Source organism: Zingiber officinale, chromosome 6B, assembly GCF_018446385.1.
Source record: "Zingiber officinale cultivar Zhangliang chromosome 6B, Zo_v1.1, whole genome shotgun sequence".
Taxonomy (NCBI): domain Eukaryota; kingdom Viridiplantae; phylum Streptophyta; class Magnoliopsida; order Zingiberales; family Zingiberaceae; genus Zingiber; species Zingiber officinale.
In genome coordinates, this window is record NC_055996.1 from 119496355 (window position 1) to 119514707 (window position 18353).

At 37.8% G+C, this 18353-nt stretch overlaps 1 protein-coding gene across 2 annotated transcripts; it reads left to right on the top strand.

Annotated features, from left to right (window-relative positions):
- The first annotated feature begins 1713 nt into the window (after positions 1–1713).
- On the top strand, positions 1714–17886 carry LOC121989268. Of its 2 annotated transcripts, none has more exons than XM_042543193.1 (3): positions 1714–1900; positions 3457–3575; positions 17581–17886. In XM_042543193.1, exons 1-3 carry the CDS (start codon positions 1777–1779, stop codon positions 17719–17721), a joined length of 384 nt encoding a protein of 127 aa, XP_042399127.1. In that variant the 5' UTR covers positions 1714–1776; the 3' UTR covers positions 17722–17886. The 2 variants fall into 2 exon arrangements, with proteins under 2 accessions (XP_042399127.1, XP_042399128.1); XM_042543194.1 differs by lacking the exon at positions 17581–17886 and adding an exon at positions 12102–12347.
- Positions 17887–18353: the final 467 nt, after the last annotated feature.

The following is an 18353-nucleotide window of genomic DNA, read 5'->3' on the forward strand; positions in this document are numbered from 1 at the left end:
AGTCTCATGCAGCTTATAGTATATTACCGTCCAAGTGAAGGCCAAGCAAACACTAGTGTGCGTATATGTGCTCGGTTGGATAGAGCCGAACCAAGCGTAGGGGCATTCAGCCTTATAAAGCTTATAGGTATTCTCGGCCAAAACGTGCTTAGCAGAAGGTATTCTCAAGGTATTATCAATATATACACGACCGACTTGAATGATCGGTCGAGACATGCTTAACAGAATTATATAAATATGACAGCCTGGTAAAATTGATGGGAAATATCTTCTAGAAGCTTCTTCAGTTATAATGACGTGTTCATATGCCTACCTCATTATAAATATAAGTCACAAACAACAAAAGAGGTATTCTTTAAGAGATTATTGCACGAAGCTTAGAAGATGACTTCTTCTCCTAACAAACTCTAACAAACCGGGGACCACTTCATGACTATGGAGGTTACATGAGATAGTATAAAAAGGGGGATCATCTCCGTTGGTAAGGTAAGCAAGTTCTAGCATCTAAACTCTATTTTAAAGTACTTCAGTTACTGTTCTTCTTCTTCTTCTTTCACTTTTGAGAGATAAACTGACTTGAGCGTCGGAGGGCCTAGCTAGGGATCTCCACCCGGTCTTAGATCACTAACGCTTTGTTGGTTTGTCTCATTGTGCGCAGGATCGTGGAGAAAGTTCTTCCAGATCTTTGGGAGGTCATCTTCATCAGGGATCATCATAAACTGCTGTTCACCGGAGTCAACACACCATCTCACAGATTTCAGACAAGATCAGTAATCATTGAGTAACTAACACCATGATTGAATGACAATTATGTCAGGGTGGACCATTATAACAAACAAATGGTGGTTTTGGATTTAAAGAGGATCGTAAACATAATTTCTATTGGTAACTCTTTGATAAATATTATGATATATGAACTTTTTTTTTCTTTTTTTTTGATCTATCTCACTCTCAAATTTATATAGATTCCTCGTTTTTCCCTTCTTTGATTTATTTGTTAAGTACCTTTGATTGTAGCAAAAAAAAATGTGATTATACTCACTCCAGGTAACCTGTCTTTAATTATGTGAAGAGAAATAAATCATGAGGTCAATTTATTGATGACCTTCAAGTGATTAAAGGGTAGAGGAGTTTTTCCTTAAGCCATGCTAAGTACCTTTGATGACTTCAGTATTCTAGGAGAGAGAGCCTTATCGAACAACTTTAATATCATCTGACATGTGTTGATCTACATAGAGGTATTGCCACTAAATTGTGTAGATTGATCGACGCAGGCAGTAGGTCCATTCGTGTTATCAGAAGAAGCTATATTATTGGTGTTCAACGAGAAGATAGATTTTGGACATATTATGTAACACTTGTTTTTAGTGGGGTCAACAAGAACAAAGGAAATTGAAAAGGATAGACATGGTTAGGCTTTTAATTTAATTGGTTTAGGGTTTTATTCGATTTTGGTCTAGGTCTTATTGATTCGAGTTTGGGCTTTATTTTTAATCAGGCTTGAGTTTTGTTTAGGCAAGGATTTCAGGTAGGAAGTTTTGCAATTGGGCATTCTACTAGATGGGTGCCATGTTACCTGAAAAATAGATGAAACTTTAATTTTTATGAGAATAATAATATTAATAATCGAATTAAATCAGTATAAATATTTTTATCAATTTTTTATTTTTATTTTTATTTTTTAAAAAATGATCTCATCTTAATTTGCGAATAAGGAGATTCTCCATCCGACCTTCCTTCCTTATTCCTTTCTACCCCTCCCAGGTCACCACCGATATGAATCCCAAAGAGGAGAAACAGGCGGCCACTTCTACTTCTCCCACTTCAACTACCAATGGTTCGCAGCAGGCGCGGCAATTGTCCTGCACCAAATGCTTTGATGCTCTGTGGTTTTGCTACTGTAATCTCCTTGCTCTTTTTCTCTCTTCCCAAAATCCTTTTTTCTCTCTCTCCAACGCATAGATGCTTCTCGTTGGTCGCTGTAGACCCATGTCAAATATTGTAAAGGCAGAGCTCAAGGTGTGACCATAGCTTTTGAAATTTCCTTAATAATTCTTCTTCAGAAAACGTGATCGTTCTAGTACATTGTTGTATTTGGCACACTACCATAATGGATGATTTCTAGTGCCTTCCAACTATTTGCATTAATTTCTGTGTGAATCCGCTGAATCATGTGGTGAACGATATTCTCCAAGCTCTTGGACAAGCTAGCCTGCATGATGCCCTTGGGATTATCTAGATTATTGTCCATCGAACTTGGTGAGGTTGCAATGGTATTGGTTGATTGATGCCTAAGCTTACTTTTTGTGAATAGCTTGTCTTCTATCTTCCGGACAAATGACATGTTGATATAAGATAACTTCTCTTCTTGTATCTTCCTAAGCTTAGATTCTTTTTGTGAATAATTTGTCTTCTATCTCCCGGACAATGACATGCTGATATAAGATAACTTCTCTTCTTGTGTCTTCCTATGTAATTGTCCGACGGGGGCCATACCATATTATGACCCATTGTTCTTCATAAACTTTTACAACAATTGATTCATTGATGTAACCTAGATATTGCTTTATAGTAGAATTAAAACAGATAATAAAATTGAATTAGAATCCTACTATTTTACGAGTATAACATAGATATATCACAAAATAGATTGGAAGCCATTTTGTAACAAGTTGATGTAGATATCAACAATCTTGATTGTTTAAATGCAACAATAGTATTTATCATGTTTGTGTTAAAATATGTGCAAAATGCTTGTTAAAAAGGATGATGAATTTGTAAGATGGGTTTATATACAATCATGAATTGTGTTATTTGGCTGAATGTGGGTGTTTGCTAAGTTATTTTTTTTTCATGTGTAAATTTTATTTATAATCACAACGACAATGCTAAGTCCTAGTTAATTGACGTATGTGACATGGATCTTTCATGACAAACGATGCATTTTCTAATTCTCTATTGGAGTTGAATATTAGAGAGAAAGGGGTAAAGGGTAGAGAGCGAGTTCAATGAATAAATTAGTCAATGTAATAAAAGAATAATTTAATTAATAGTATTCCAGGCATATTGTCATGCATATATAGTTAAATGGAGGGATATGATTATGAGCTGACCTCAAATAGTCAACACAAACAAGGCGTGATGATAATGATGATCAATTGTGATATTCTATAAATTAAATTTCATGGATTGAGTTTACATTTATGCTTTTGTTTGAAACCATTATATTCCAGCTGAAACTGTAAATGAAATTTGTATGTATGCCATAATTCTCTTAACTTTATTCAAGTCTACTATATCTTGTATGCATTCAGATAGAAATTTCTTTTTCTTTATTTTAATCCCACACTGGCTCTCATCTTAAGAGTATGCGATTTCACCTAGGTCTGGATTTATTTAATTATATGCCAGTTTAAACTGATGGTCTAATCAAAGATTTCATTGTTTGCACTGCAGCTCCATATCACCAGATGCAACAATATTACAGATATGGCGACTTTGATACTTGCTTTAGCAAATGGAATGCACTTTTGGATTGTTTTAGCCTGAAGACAAAAAGGTTATCCGAAGTGCAGGTTCGCTATTCCTAAATACAATTGAAATCAATCATACTTCTGACTCCTGATAGTTTCTTATGCTTAGTTCAGTAGTTATATTGTAATTTTCTTCCAAGGATAAATCATTTTTAGAGTTCTTTAGTATGCATGAAATTTTAACTACTGTAAATAGTCAAAGTATATACCATTTACTTTACAGAATGAACTAAAAATTATGTGACAAAGGTTGTCATATCATAGTAACTAGTAAGGATGATTTTACTGCTTATTCTTAAATATTTTTGAATTTGTAATTGTAAAACACTTGGACAGAAACCATGTGCATGACACAAAAGTAATTTGTTATGGGAGCCAGCATGTTGCAGATGAAAAGGTTAAACAATTTATTCATCAAATAGATCAACATTGTTTTTATGAAAGAGATTAACACTTATTTCAAGTTGTATCAGACAACTGTTGTTCCATCCGCAGATGTACTCTTTTCCAAGGAAAACTATTTGAATCAATCAATTTTCAAATTCAATGTTATGATGAATCCATATGCTGCACTTAACAATTGGGGCAAACAATGTGCCTAGTTAACTTGATTTCCAAAGATGCAAATTCTTCAAGAAAATTGATTGAATTAATCCATGTAAAATCTTGAAGTTCTGTGTAACGATTAAGGTTCTCAAGCAATTGCTTTAGTCAACTTGATTTTGACAATCAGAAATACTTTCTTTGGCAAGTATTAATATCATGATGCCACTATATATAAAAGACTATACTTTAGAAAAATGAGGTGTGAGCTAAATAACCTAATTCAAAGTATTTTTTTATTTGTTTATGCTTTTCTTGTTTCAATAGTCTCAATGAGATTGAATTATTATCAATATAAGGGATTCCACTCATTGTTCTCTCTCATTATGAGATTTTTGACTTCAAGTAGATTGATTGTAATGATAAATGTAACTTATAGCTAGAATTTGTTATTTCAGGAGCTTTATTATAGAATATAGAGAATGTTTGGAAGGTTGTCTTGAGATTTGGGGTTGACTTTGTGCTTTTGGTTGGTTGATCAAAAAGGCAATCCAGCACGAAGCTTTTGCCAATGTAGCATCCCGAGGAAGGGTTGAATCACATTGGGTCTATTATATACAACCTTATCATGCATTGCAAAAGACTGTTTTCGCGACTCAAACCTGTGACCACAAGGTCACATGATGACAATTTTACCGTTGCGCCAAGGCTCCCAATGTTTAGTGCAATCATGTCCTAAGTGGTTGTGCTCGACTAAGATGTTTTGATGTGTTAGGCAAATGACTTATGTTTGCATGTGATTCTAATATCTATATAAGATTAAGTTATGCAGAGACTTGGCTAGATGCACTCATGAAACTTGTGAAGCTTATGAGTTGACGAGATTGAGTTATGGTTCATGACTCAATGAGGCCAAGTTGGTGTTGCTCAATTGCTTCAAGGTCCGCTAGAGATGGGAGAAAGATGTATGAGACATTTGAGGGGTTGAAGGACGAGAAGCATTAGCGGTGTTGGTGAAATCATTGAGCTTGACTTGGTGTCGCCAAGTTAATGTTGGATTTATGACACAAAGATCCATTACAGAGAAGAATTACAATACATTATCACAGGACGAGGAACATCAAGGTGACAACTTTGGTCACAAGAGATGAACTATGTAAGTCAAAGAGTGAAGGATTACATGAGGATCGAGTTGAGGGATTAGTGCATCTAAGGAATTGAAGATCCAATGGGAGATAACCACTTAGGGAAAGTGAAGTTGAAATAGCTTTGATGGGAGCCAGAAAAGATGAACTATGTAGTTGAACAAGTGAAGGATGACACGTGGAATGAGCTAAGAACTTGGTGCATATAATGGATTGAGGACATGACTGGAGATGGCCTTGTAGGCAAAGTAAAGCTATAGGTAAATTTATAAGCGAGTTGTGAGAGTTGAGTGACTTGTATTTGGGATTTCAAGTAGTATTTTTCTTAGGCTATGACTAGACCAATAGTTTGAGTCATAGTTGTCGATCCAATCTATTAGAGGTTGATCTTAGGCGATTAGAAAGTCGACTTAAGATGGTCTACTAGTAAATAAAATATTTATGCTCAGAGTAGAATAAACTGGCAGTCAACTGACCAAATTGAGTCAGTTAAGCACTCGATTGACTGAATGAGTTCACTGCAATTGAATGATACCTTAGTAGAAGTCAGAGACAAGACTGTTGATAAGGCAGACTACAACCATCATAATGTTCACGTTTCATGTGATAATGCGGCTTAGACGATTAGAATTAAAGTGATTCAACTTAAGGAGCTGTTGCTTCATAAAGCACTTGACTAAAGTATAGGTGACTCGACTAAGAGATCAATTGCCAGGTAGAAGTTTGAAATAATCGTGAAAATAGTTGATTGGAAATGGTTGAATCAACTAGCCTACTATAGAAAAAAAAAAGTGCAACTTATTTGAAGATAACTTAGAGGCTATAATTAGTGGACCTTATTAAGCCTATCTAAACTCTAACATTCTTGTGCTTTCTTGTTCGATTTTATAGTATATAACATTATAATTATCTTACTTGCTTTACTTGTATTCTTTATTCTTATTCTTGTAAGACTTTTGTATAAGGTTTCTCCATCTTCATAAAGGAGAAAGCTAGTAGGATTTGGGAGTGACTCACCATAGGTCATGAAGGGGAAATTGAGGGTTTTGAATCATGCTTGTGTTAGTACTTATGTTTTTATGTCCTTTATTTTCATTAATTTGTTTGATTTACTTTAATACGCATTAGCAAAAGTAAGATCTCTTAATTTCAGGCAAAAGTAAGATCTCTTAATTTCAGGCAAAAGTAAGATCTCTTAATTTCAAGTTAAGTGCTATCTAAATAGGGTGTAAACAAGCTAAGTTGAGCTTAGTTATGTTCAAGCTTGTTTATTTACTTATATGAGCCTATTCAAGCTTACTTATTAAAAATTTTATCAAGTTTAAATCAAACTCAAGCTTTTTATCGAGCTAAACTAATAGTGTTGTTATCCTTAAAAATTGGGATAAACCTTTATCTAATATATAAACCTTTCTTATATGGAGTCGACGGGCTAGGTGCATCCGAGGGACGAGGTGCTGTGGAAGAGTACACCGGTGGATGAGAAGGACGTGCGTGGCGTTCGAGGGATGAGAAGTCGGGGAGAAAGTCTGCTCGAGGAGAAGGCTGGAAGATGGGTCCGGGTGAGCCCAATTCCGGATGGATGAAATCACCTAGGAGATCGGAGCACTAGAAGAGCCAACGGGGAGCTGCTAGAGGCACCCTCTGTTAAGGTCGATTTATAGCTAGGGGGGGGGGGGGGGGAATAGCTCGCTCGCTTCGTCGTTGTTGATCTTTTGCAGCGGAATACTCTCGAAGTAAGCTCCAATGCTAATAATATGGATTTACTTGGTATTCACCTCAAGAAGAGGTGATTAATTCAAGGATCCGACCCTCACTCACTCATCCACTATAAAAACACTCCTCAGTAACTACCAGAGGCGGAGAAGCCTCGTACAAGTTCTCACGCAGACAATACAACAAGAAAAAATATAAGCTAATACAATATCAAATCTTACAAGATTTACAATGAGGAAACCCTAGCTTGCTTCTCCTTCTTGTGTGGAACACCTCTTGACATTGGAAGTGCAGCAACACTTTGCTCCAAGAAACTTCAAGAACTGGTGAGATCACCTGAGAGAATCGTGAGAAGAGGAGGTGGAGAGTTGCGAACGAAGAAGGCCCGTCACGACTTTAAACTCGACGTTTCCTTCACAACGGTCATATCCCAATCGATTGATCAATCGATTGTGGAGGCTTGAATCAATCAGTCGATCAATTCAAAGCACCTCTGTGCTCTGCTGGAAAAGGCATGAATTGATCGCTTGATCGATTCAGCATTCCTCGCGTCGCGTCGCGCGAGATTTCCAGCCCCCAATTGATTGCCCGATCGATTGGCGGTGCCCGATCGATTGGCGGTGCCCAATCGATCGGTCGATCGATTGGGGACCCTTCTGTGCTCGCGACATTGCTTTCCAATCGATCCAGCGATCGATTGGGCCAACCTTCACTCGCAGCACACCTTTAATCAATCGGCTGATCAATTGGACTACGGTTCAATCGATCGGTTGATCGATTGACCTCCCTTTGACTTCCTTAACTAAAGTCCAAGATTCCCAAACCCAATATCCGGTTAACCGTGACCTGTTGGAACTTCTTATGCCTAGCATCCGGTCAACCTTAACTTGTTGGGACTTCTTCACCAAGTGTCCGGTCAATCCTTTGACCCACTTGGACTTTTCTCCTTGTGCCAAGTGTTCGGTCAACCTTGAACCACTTGGACTTACCGTCTCGTGCCGGTTCCCAAACCTTACATCCGGTCAACCGTGACTTGTTGGAACTTCTTATGCCTAGCATCCGGTCAACCTTGACTTGCTGAGACTTTCTTCACCAAGTGTCCGATCAATTCTTTGATCCACTAGGACTTTTCTCCTCGTACCAAGTGTCCGGTCAACTTTGACCCACTTGGACTTACCGTCTCATGCCAAGTGTCTGGTCCTCCATGACCCACTTGGACTTCCTTCTACCAGATGTCCGGTCACCCTTGACCCTTCTGGATTTTTTTGTGCCAAGTATCCGGTCACTCCTTTGACTTACTTCGGCTTTCCTAACACCAGGTGTCTGGTTAACCTTGACCCACCTAAATTTCCACGTACTTAGCTTCACTCACCAGGACTTTCCATCTATCTGACTTCACTCACCAAGACTTTCACTCTGCCTGGCTTCACTCACCAGGACTTTCCATCTGCTTGGCTTCACTCAGTAGGACTTTCCATCTGCCTAGCTTCACTCACCAGGACTTTCACCTAGCTTCACTCACTAGGATTTTCACCTGACTTCACTCACCAGGGTTTTCCCACTCTGGCTTCACTCGCCGAGACTTTCACCACTAAGTGTCGGGTTAATACTAACTCACTTGGATTTTTCTCCTACCAACCTTTCTGTTATACTTGCCTTTGCCTAATCTCAAATTAGGACTTTCCCAGTCAAGTATCCGGTCAACCTTGACCTACTTGACTCTTCTTCACATCAAACTGGCCAAACCTTGACCAGTGGAGAATTGCACCAACAATCTCCCCAATCAGACGATTGCATCTGCTAAACCCAAACATCAAGACTTAAACTTGAGCCCACTGAAGCTTAGTCAACCTGGTCAACCTTGACCTAGGGGATATTCCACCACCACCCTCAATTTGGTTGGAGGCGCCTCCGTGCCTTTCTGTGGGAAGGTGCCTTCAACCCTGTTGAGTTGAAGGCACTTTCAACTACCCATGGAAGGCACCTTCAACCCTTTAAAGGAGCCTTAGACTGGGTAAAATTAATTGTTAGTGAAGATAAAACCTTATCTTCGCTTGCCTCGTTGGAGGCGCCTTCCACCTTGTTGGAGACACCTTCTAGCCTCGGATAAGATTTTCCAGGGGCTATAAAAAGACCCCTGGACCTAGGAAATATTAAACGACTTAAAAGGCTTCTCCGCCTTCAACAAAGGAGATCTTTTAGTGAGTTTTTCAACGTCTTGGATTAACAACCACCTAGGTTGTAACCAAGTAAAACTCTGGCCTTTTACCTACTCTTTTTAAGTTGTTATTTCTTTTATTATTGTTATTGTGCTACTAATCAAAGTATCGAGAAAGAGTTTATTTTTTTTGTAGGCAATTCACCCCCCTCTTGCCGGTCTTGCTGCACCAACACATGGGAGGCTACTAGTGGTATCTGGATGGGCTTACATGGAGGATAGGCTGTGCACTTTCTGTCGGCATGATGAGGAGACGTTGGATTATGTCTTCTTCAAATGTGAGCCGATTCGACAACTATGGAGACGGATCAAAGTCTGGCTGCAGATGCAACTCCAGATGGCCACATGTTGGTGCATGTTGCGGAATTTTAGAGAGCAGTATTGGGGGACCTCTACCTTGACCAGAGCTTGCCACCTTGCTATGTCGGCGATGGTACATTATGTTTGGATGACAAGGAACCACAACATATTTGAGGGAAAGAGGTTTGATGGTGAACTGGTTCTTAGAAAGATACAGATATACGTCTTCAGGATGCTTGGCACACTCTCGGATCAAGTATTTAGGCTTTAGTAATATTGCTTACTAGCCTACTCCATACATTCCTTCGTATATGCATAGATAGACCCCACTTGGGGATATACCAGATAGCATGCATACAGATTAGCACAGTGAGGGCATGCATTTTGTTACCACTTGAGTGTAGGGATTGTGGAACACTTAGCGTGAGCATGCATTGTGAGGTCATACTCACCATCCATTTAGATAGGACACTAACAGACCCGCTATGACGTAGATAGTAGTCATCCTACATCTGCATTTTGAGGAGAGGTCTACACCCCCTGCCCATCTCGGGCATTTTGATTCAGTGCATCAGGGTCTGTCGGGCATACGTACATTCATGCGACAAATACAAAAGGGCATTACTTTAGCTAATGCCTTATCAAGCAAAGTATAGCCCTGGTCATCTTAGAGTACCTAATTTGGAGCGGATAACATGAACTGGAGCGGATAGCAACATGAGGCTACACATGGAGGGGTACATGCTTCAGCTTCCTCACTACATTACCATGGCGAAAGATACCTCTTCTTTTATATGCATTCGGCGACACACCCCCAGAGAGATACACACTGCAGCATGAAACTGGTTGGAGGAGATATATAGACAGCCTACTGGAGTAGGATGGGATGCAAGACATCTGGAGGAGCACTCTAACGCCATGGATGGAGCTTTCCAGAGGGCGCCATAGAGAGAGTGTAGTGAGGAGTGAGGAGTGAGGAGTGAGGGGCATTGAGAGGAGACTACAGCGGATGGAGTCATGTAGTAGGGCATGTAGGAGATGAGAGAGAGTGATGTATGTGAGGGGAGACCGCAGCAGAGGGAGTCATGTAGTAGAGCATGACGACTGCATGTGGGAGAGACTTCATGAGTTGATGGAGATGTACAGGTGAATAGATCCACCTTAGAATGATTTATCTAGTTCACAGCAAATGACTAGCGGTAAAGATACATCAAATCCGTTGATGGCTGAGACTTTGCCAAAAAGCCCAAGAGGGTGAATTGACCCACCATAAAGGTCTATCTAATCCGCAACAAACGACTCATGGTAAGAATAAAATCAAATTCATTTATGGCTAGGGCTTTGCCAAAAAGCCCATGAGGGTGCATAGGGCCACCATAAAGGCCTATATAGTCCATAGCAAATGGCTCGCAGTAAAGATACATCAAATCCGTTGACAGTTGGTCACTTGCTAAAAGTGACATCATGGGACTTAGAGACGACACCGGGTGACCAGGCCCATGACACAGGAGGAGGCTGATAGAAATTAGGGGAGACATTGATGGCTCCCAGACACATAATTGAGACACATGGTACAGAAGGTGCAAAGTCGCCCATGATGGAGGAGTCAGGATGGAGGACACAGGACAGAGCGTGACCAGTGGTGATGAGGAGACACGAGCAGTATGGACAGAGATCATGGGCGATGCTGATTGATACCTCAGCTTCGATATCTTATACTGAAGATGAGCAGACAACCAACATGCATAGTAGAGAGTGTGAGAGATGGAACACGAGTGAGCACATGTACGCGATCACGGTTCCCATTCCAAATCTGACAGTTCGTTAGACATGATATAAGGGGCTCCATGATCTTTTTTTGTATGTGCACTTTGATGATATATATTTGCCTTTTTATAAAAAAAAAAACGGAAAAAAAGAAATGTAGGTTGAGTAATATTAATATTTGGTTAACTAAACATCTGTAAACTTGAACATTTGAGTCTATTACAGTCAAATTATCAATATTAATTGACTCAAGTGAGTTGTTGGTAGACCAAAATGTCTAGAAATAATGATTACATTTATAAGCCATTTGCTGGATCTTTTGACATGAACACTTATAAGAAAACACACATCATCATCTTCTTTTTTACTCAATTAACAAAATGAACAATAAGGGGCGTCAAAAGCAAATGGAAGGATTTATCATTAGGTTTGAAACTCTTTAAGAGTGTGTTTGCTTCTAGAGTGTATCCAAAATCATTTAGATCAGATTGTATTGTTGTACTAATCTCTAGTGATGGTAGGAGCTTGTTGGAATAACATAGGCCATAGGAAGTGAGCAAGTAATTAAAAAGAGGATATCTAGTTTGGGCTTTTCCTATTGCACCTTAGCTTATTGTTGTGTGATGGTCTAGGGTCTTATTGTACGCAATATTGAGGTTTACTCTATTGCATTATATAAATGAGTATGAGTGATTTAATGGATTTGGAGGGCGCCGCATTAGAGATAGGTTGCGGAGTAAGAGAGGAGTCTCCAAACCACGATATATTGTATGTGTTAATATTGTGATTACTTGTCTTTTATATTTAATGCATATTTACACTCAGATTAAGATGTCGAATCGTGTCGCTCATTATAGGGTTTTTATTCTTTTGACACAGGACCGACATCGGAAGTGTATTGGCATGCATATGCTACCACCACCGACCATATTGCATGCGATTCCTAGTGGTCAGTCGCGGTCAACACGGAAAGAAAAGAGATCGCGAACAAAATGAATCGGCGAGGAGAAGAAATGGTCAAGGGCTTATGAAAAGGAGAAGAAATATATTTCCTTCTCATCGACAACAACGAGGAGAAGAAGACGAGCAACGATGAGCAAGCAGTAGCCGCGTGGAGCCTCAAAGGTAATTGGGATTTGAGAGGGGATTGAGAGGCAATCGCTGGATGCAATCATCGGATGCATCGTGATTGCTAGCGTCGTGGAAGGGAATCGAGATCGAGAGGGGAGGAAAGGAAGATAAATTATTTAATTAAATTAGTTTTAATTATATTGAAACTGAGATATACTATTATATAAAATAAACAATATATATAATAAAATTGATATAAAATAAATTTATATTTAGTTTTAAATTTTGAGAATTACTTATTTTTTGAAAATTAATTATTTTAAAAATTACTTTTATATCTTTTAAATATTTTTAAAAATTAATTATATATTTTAATAATTAAAAATAATTTTACATTTATATTTTCTATAGCTATTGCAAAAATTCAATAGGCATTAAACATCTTATGAGAAAATATTGAAATATGAACTCAATATCTTAACACTTGAAATATAACATCAATAGTGAGCATATATAGCAATCAAATATTTTGAAACTCCGACGTAACTCGAAATTTTAAACCATGTTTACACTTCGATATTGATTACAAAGCACACATTGTATTTAGTAGGTTGTTTAATTTTGCTCCCTCTAGCTGGACCACATCAATCCTAACAACATTTGAATGACATGAGTTCCAATTCCATCTTTCTCTGTTAAAAAACCATCAATTGGTTGCCATAGTTTTCTCCTACAATCACTTTTTTTTTGTGTTGTTGCCCTTTAATGCAACTGAGAGGGAAGCTCGCATTACATGCTTGTGTCCAAGGGCCATGAGCCCCTCTCTCATCACCAAGCAATTTCCCTCATTCACTACAAAAATTAACAGCGTTATCGACAAAATTTACCGACGGAATAATCATTGTATTTTCGATATTCTTGACGGAATATAACTTCTGTTGGTAATCCTATTAATTTCCTAAAAAAATAGGGATACCGATAGAATTTTTTGGGATTCCCGACGGAAATCATATCTCCATCGGTGATTACCAACGGAAATCATTTTTTGTTGGTAATGCCGACTCTAAAATTAGGGTACGCCCCACGCTTTTGGGATTACTGATAGAATACAATTTTCATCGAAAATTATTGACGGAATTTATATCATCGATGGAAATTATATTTCTTTTTGTAATGCAGAAATAAAATTAGGGCATGCCCTTCTCCTCTGATCACGCACTGGTCTCCGCAGATCCTTCTCTTCCTCTCCGATGATCTTCGGGTAAGTTCTCGAGTCTTTTCTCCCCTTCCTGAGTGATCTCCACCGGCTGCCAGCACGTGGCTGGCGGCTTTGCCGGCCGTTAGCACGCGACTGGTGACTTTGTCGCTCGCCAACACACCGCTGGTGGCTTTTCTGGCGGCTAGTCTCTTGCTGCCAGCTTTTCCGGCTACTGGCAGTGCCTGCTGGAAGCGCTTCCTTGCAGCACCTGCTGGAAGCGCTTGCTTGCAGCACCTGCTGGCAGCATGATCGACCGTTAGCTCGCAGTCGACTGCTTGGCCGGTTGCCACCCGACAGTGCGGCTGGCCGCATGCTCAGTAGGCCACTAAATCGAGCTTGCCCTGTCGCAAGCTCGCGGCTACAAGCTTGGTTTGCCGCATACTCTTTTGTTATGTTTTTTTGTGATTAAATTTGGCTATTTTTTTTTGTAATATACTACATTTGCTGCTCTTCTTCGGCTAGACTACTCTTCTTCATGTATAATTTCATCAACAGTTAATATGTGTTATTTTACATGATTGAATTTTGATGTAGGTTAAGTTAGTATTTTAATATATAACATGATATAATTATTTGGTGATTTTAGTGTTGGTATATTTATATTTATGTTAATTTTAGAGCTCATTATCTTTTGGTTGGAGCCCGAAAGATAACATTGTTTGTTATTTGTCTATCTAAAATTTAGGTTTTTTGTGATTTAGGTTGATGGATACTACAAGTTTAATATATGAAAAAACAATCTAGGTTTCTTTTGGTTTACTAAGTTGAATGTTCAATAGAAAGTGAACATTATGTCTGTTTAGCCTATTATGTTGTTAAATAGAAACTACCCACACTATATTATGTTTGATTGCTTTATTTAAGCTTAAAGCAAATTGTACAAGTTCAATAATGTTTTAAATTGTATTCTTATTAGGTGACAATGTCTATGAACAAAGTTTGGATGTACAATCGATTAGAAAATAGATTTATTAGAGATAATTTTATTGCTGAAGTTGAAGAGTTCGTGAACTTTGCTAAGAGTCATCTAGAATATATGAATGGTGCCGAGTTACGGTGTTTGTATAATCATTAGAAATGTAGAAATAAAGTCTTCCGTGATGAGGATACCGTGAAAATACATATATATAGAAATGGTTTTGTGCTAAATGATTACAATTGGTACTGTCATGGAGAGCCTATTTATATGAACAAATTGGACCTTTTGATGGTTCGTCATATGCAAGAGCGTGATCTTGCTTGACAACCCACATGTATAGAGGTCTTTCTTAAGACCCACAAGAAAAAAGATAGGACATTTGTCGATTCTCGATCCTGGACTCTAGACATAAGATTATTAACTTTATTACATTTGTTCGTTTCTACCTTGATTAACTTTAGTAATTGTGATCAAATTGGATATTAATCATATTATATTTTTGCATACAAGAGCAAATGACAGATAGAGTAGCTCAGGTATCTTAGCCATCATTAGAGGGGGGGGGGGGTTCACAATCTCTATCCACTGACGCGCTAAATGATATATATTATGATGTTGTCAGTGGAAGGACAAAAAACTCCACCCTCTTCAGCCTTGGCTCCCAGGTCAGAGTTGCATTTGATCGTTTGAGGATTCCTAGGGGCTGTGCTAGTTCCTCTTCTTCTACTAAGATGCAATCTTTAAGACCCGAAAATGAAGAAGTACGCATTCAACTGAAGCCAATGAATGAGAGGATGACTTTTATGGATCAGTGGAGGGTTCTGAGGAGTAGAGGAGGGTCGCTGAGGACCATAGGAGAGCCAAGGAGGATTGGAGGAGAGCCACACGTGACAAGGATAATGAAGCTTTCTTTGTCGATAAGTGAGCGGTCATGGCTAATTTTTCGACGGAAACCATAGTTTTCGTTGGTAATTTTCGATGGAAAAAGTAGTTTCCGTCGGTGTATTAATTTTTTACCGATGAAAAATACTATTTCACGGAAACAGTAGTTTCCGTCAGTAAATGATAGTTTGACAAACAATATTACCAACATAAACACTGTTTCCATCAGAAATATTAACGACGGAAGTTTAAATTCCGTCGGGAAAACTGTTTCCTACATATCATACCTCGACGGACCAATTTTCATAGGAACTCCGTTGGTAACCGAATATACCGACGGAATCCCGACGAAATATTCCATCGGTAAACCTGAATATTTTTATAATGATTGAGCCATCATTAGCCCATTTCTCTCTCACGTGATGAAAGCATTCATCAATACACATGATTGCTGCTACGCTAACCTTAAGCTGGTAAGCTTGAGCACTTGTAGCTGAGAAAAGGTCTTAATTCTTTTTGGTGAGACCCTTGTGTTAAATTTCATTATTTACAGAACTTAAGTCACCATGAAATTTGGACACGCTCACCTTTTGGAGTCCAATACTTGTGCATGAAATCATGTTTGCCTCCAAAGTAAGAATATACTAGTTAAAATCAATAGAGGTTTCAAGAAAACAGACATTCATCAACTAGAAATTTTGATAATCACCTACCTTATGTGCTCTACCTTTAATGATGAAATATTCTGAGCTTCTGTGGTTTGACTTGTTCTTCTATTCTTATTAATCAAGATCAAATGTTAAAGTTTGGGTTTCGGCACGTTCAATCAAACAATGTAAATACTACAGGCCCGAATAATATAATTTCTAAAAAAAGTAAATTCAAATATCATTGTCGATGATGGAATTGGTTGAGAACTGTATATACAAGCTAATACACTGAGGACAAGTTGGTGGAAAGATTTTGTAGAATAAGAATTGTATTGTGAAATCACGGACTGATAATGTACTCATGACATTTTTTGCTATAATTTAGTTCTAGAGCCAAATACGACATACTATGAAGTTTTGTGGTGTGCTAGGACTGGACAGCATCTTTACATCATTACATGTATATTATTAGGCATTTCATATATAAACCAAATATGTCAAATCCGACATTAAAAAAAAGAACATTGGAGAAACTATTGTGCCCTTTGCTATTCCATAGCATATGATAGTATGTATTGCGAGTGATCTATGGACTACATGCATACTGTCTATGTAAAGGCACACTTCATCAACAGGTGGCACCAACAATGATGCTGGCATGTACATGAAAATTTGCTAAGGGGAACTGCTGACGTTGTCATTTCTTGAGTTAGATTGGTGGGATTATTATTATTTGTGGTTGGGCATAACTAATTTGTTGGTGCTAGTCTACTCTGACTGTTGGATATCAAGTCCGATAGATATAAAACCTTGGGCTTGAGGAAATTCGTTTAAGCTTTACAGGAGGTGATTATTTGTTTGTTGAAGTATTTTGGATTAGGATAAGGTTTAGCAAACCTAGACTAGAATTATGACTACACTTGGAAATTTTCATCTATCCCCTGCATTCATCTTGAACAAGAATTTGGATGATTGAAAGTCAGAAGGTCACCTCGTATTGGATTTAGTTTCTGAAAGAAGTCCTATAGGTCAAATGATATGCTGCAATACCTAATACATGATGAGGCTTCTTGCTAATCTCCTGCTACAGAACAAATTTGCATTACCTGTGCTTTTGGTATAAAATTGCTCCACTTTGTCACCTTTAATCAGCCCTTTCAACTGTTGTTACCTGTGCTCGTGTAAAACATTTCCTGTAGATTCGTTCAGGTTCACTGACCATCTTTGTATATATTAATCTATGACTTAAATTTGTCTACTTGAGCTTTGCAAAATATGCATCAGTACCTTAGTTTGAGAAAAGAAGTGAAATGGCAGGGTAGATAACTGAAAAACCTAGAAACAGTCTTTTGTAAAAAGCATGGTAAGACTACGTACAATGGATCCTTCTCCGGGACTCCGCATGACGGGAGTTTCGTGCACCGGACTGTTTTTTTTTTTTTTTTTATCATTTTAATTCCATGTTTGTTAAGAAGCTCACAAATGTAGTTCTCAGAGCAGATAACTGAAAAAATGAGTAGACACTGGTTTGTTGTGTATTCAAGATTCATGTTTAAAATGGTTTACTTATCCATGCAGGAGATTTTAGAAGCTCGAGAGAAAGAGAAAGCAAAGCAGCATATCTGGACATACTGGACGGTCGAGGAAGCGTCTGTGAACTGGTGGATGATGTATGGTCACATGTTCAAGCTTCCTCCAAAGTCCAAAACTGATTCATAATTGCCATTTGACCACATTAATTATGTTTTTTGTAGTCACCTCAGAGGCAATAAATATCTCAATAAACTTTAAGTATTCATCCCAAAGTTTCCATATAATTTACCATTAGATTTGGATATTGTAACCTAATTGCACTTTATCTTTCCTGAAACTTGGTTTCATATATTATTTTTTTTGTTTTCTTCTTTAGAATAATTCTGGCATAAAAAATAGAATAAAAGATGGTCGAATGGGATCGACCATTTTGTTTTATGCAATAAACTAGTCCAATATTTGTCCACGGGAAAATATAATTCAATAATCTTTTAATGATCAAAAGAAAGTGATAATGCTTATAGAATAAAACTATTTTTATTCGATAATTTTAAAGATTGATAAATTAAGGTTAAGGGCTCGACGAAATCGGTAGTGTTAAGAAGATAATTAAGAGAAGAATAAAAGGAGTAAAAGTTAATGATGAATGAAGAATAAAATGATATTTAATTCAAGCATTATAGTTTATACATTATAATTATTTAAAGTTTTTTTAATAGGAGAATTTTTATACTTAACATAGTAATATTATATTACACATTCAAGGCATTTAAGTTAAATGCTATTTTATTGACTATTATATAATTAACGTAATTATT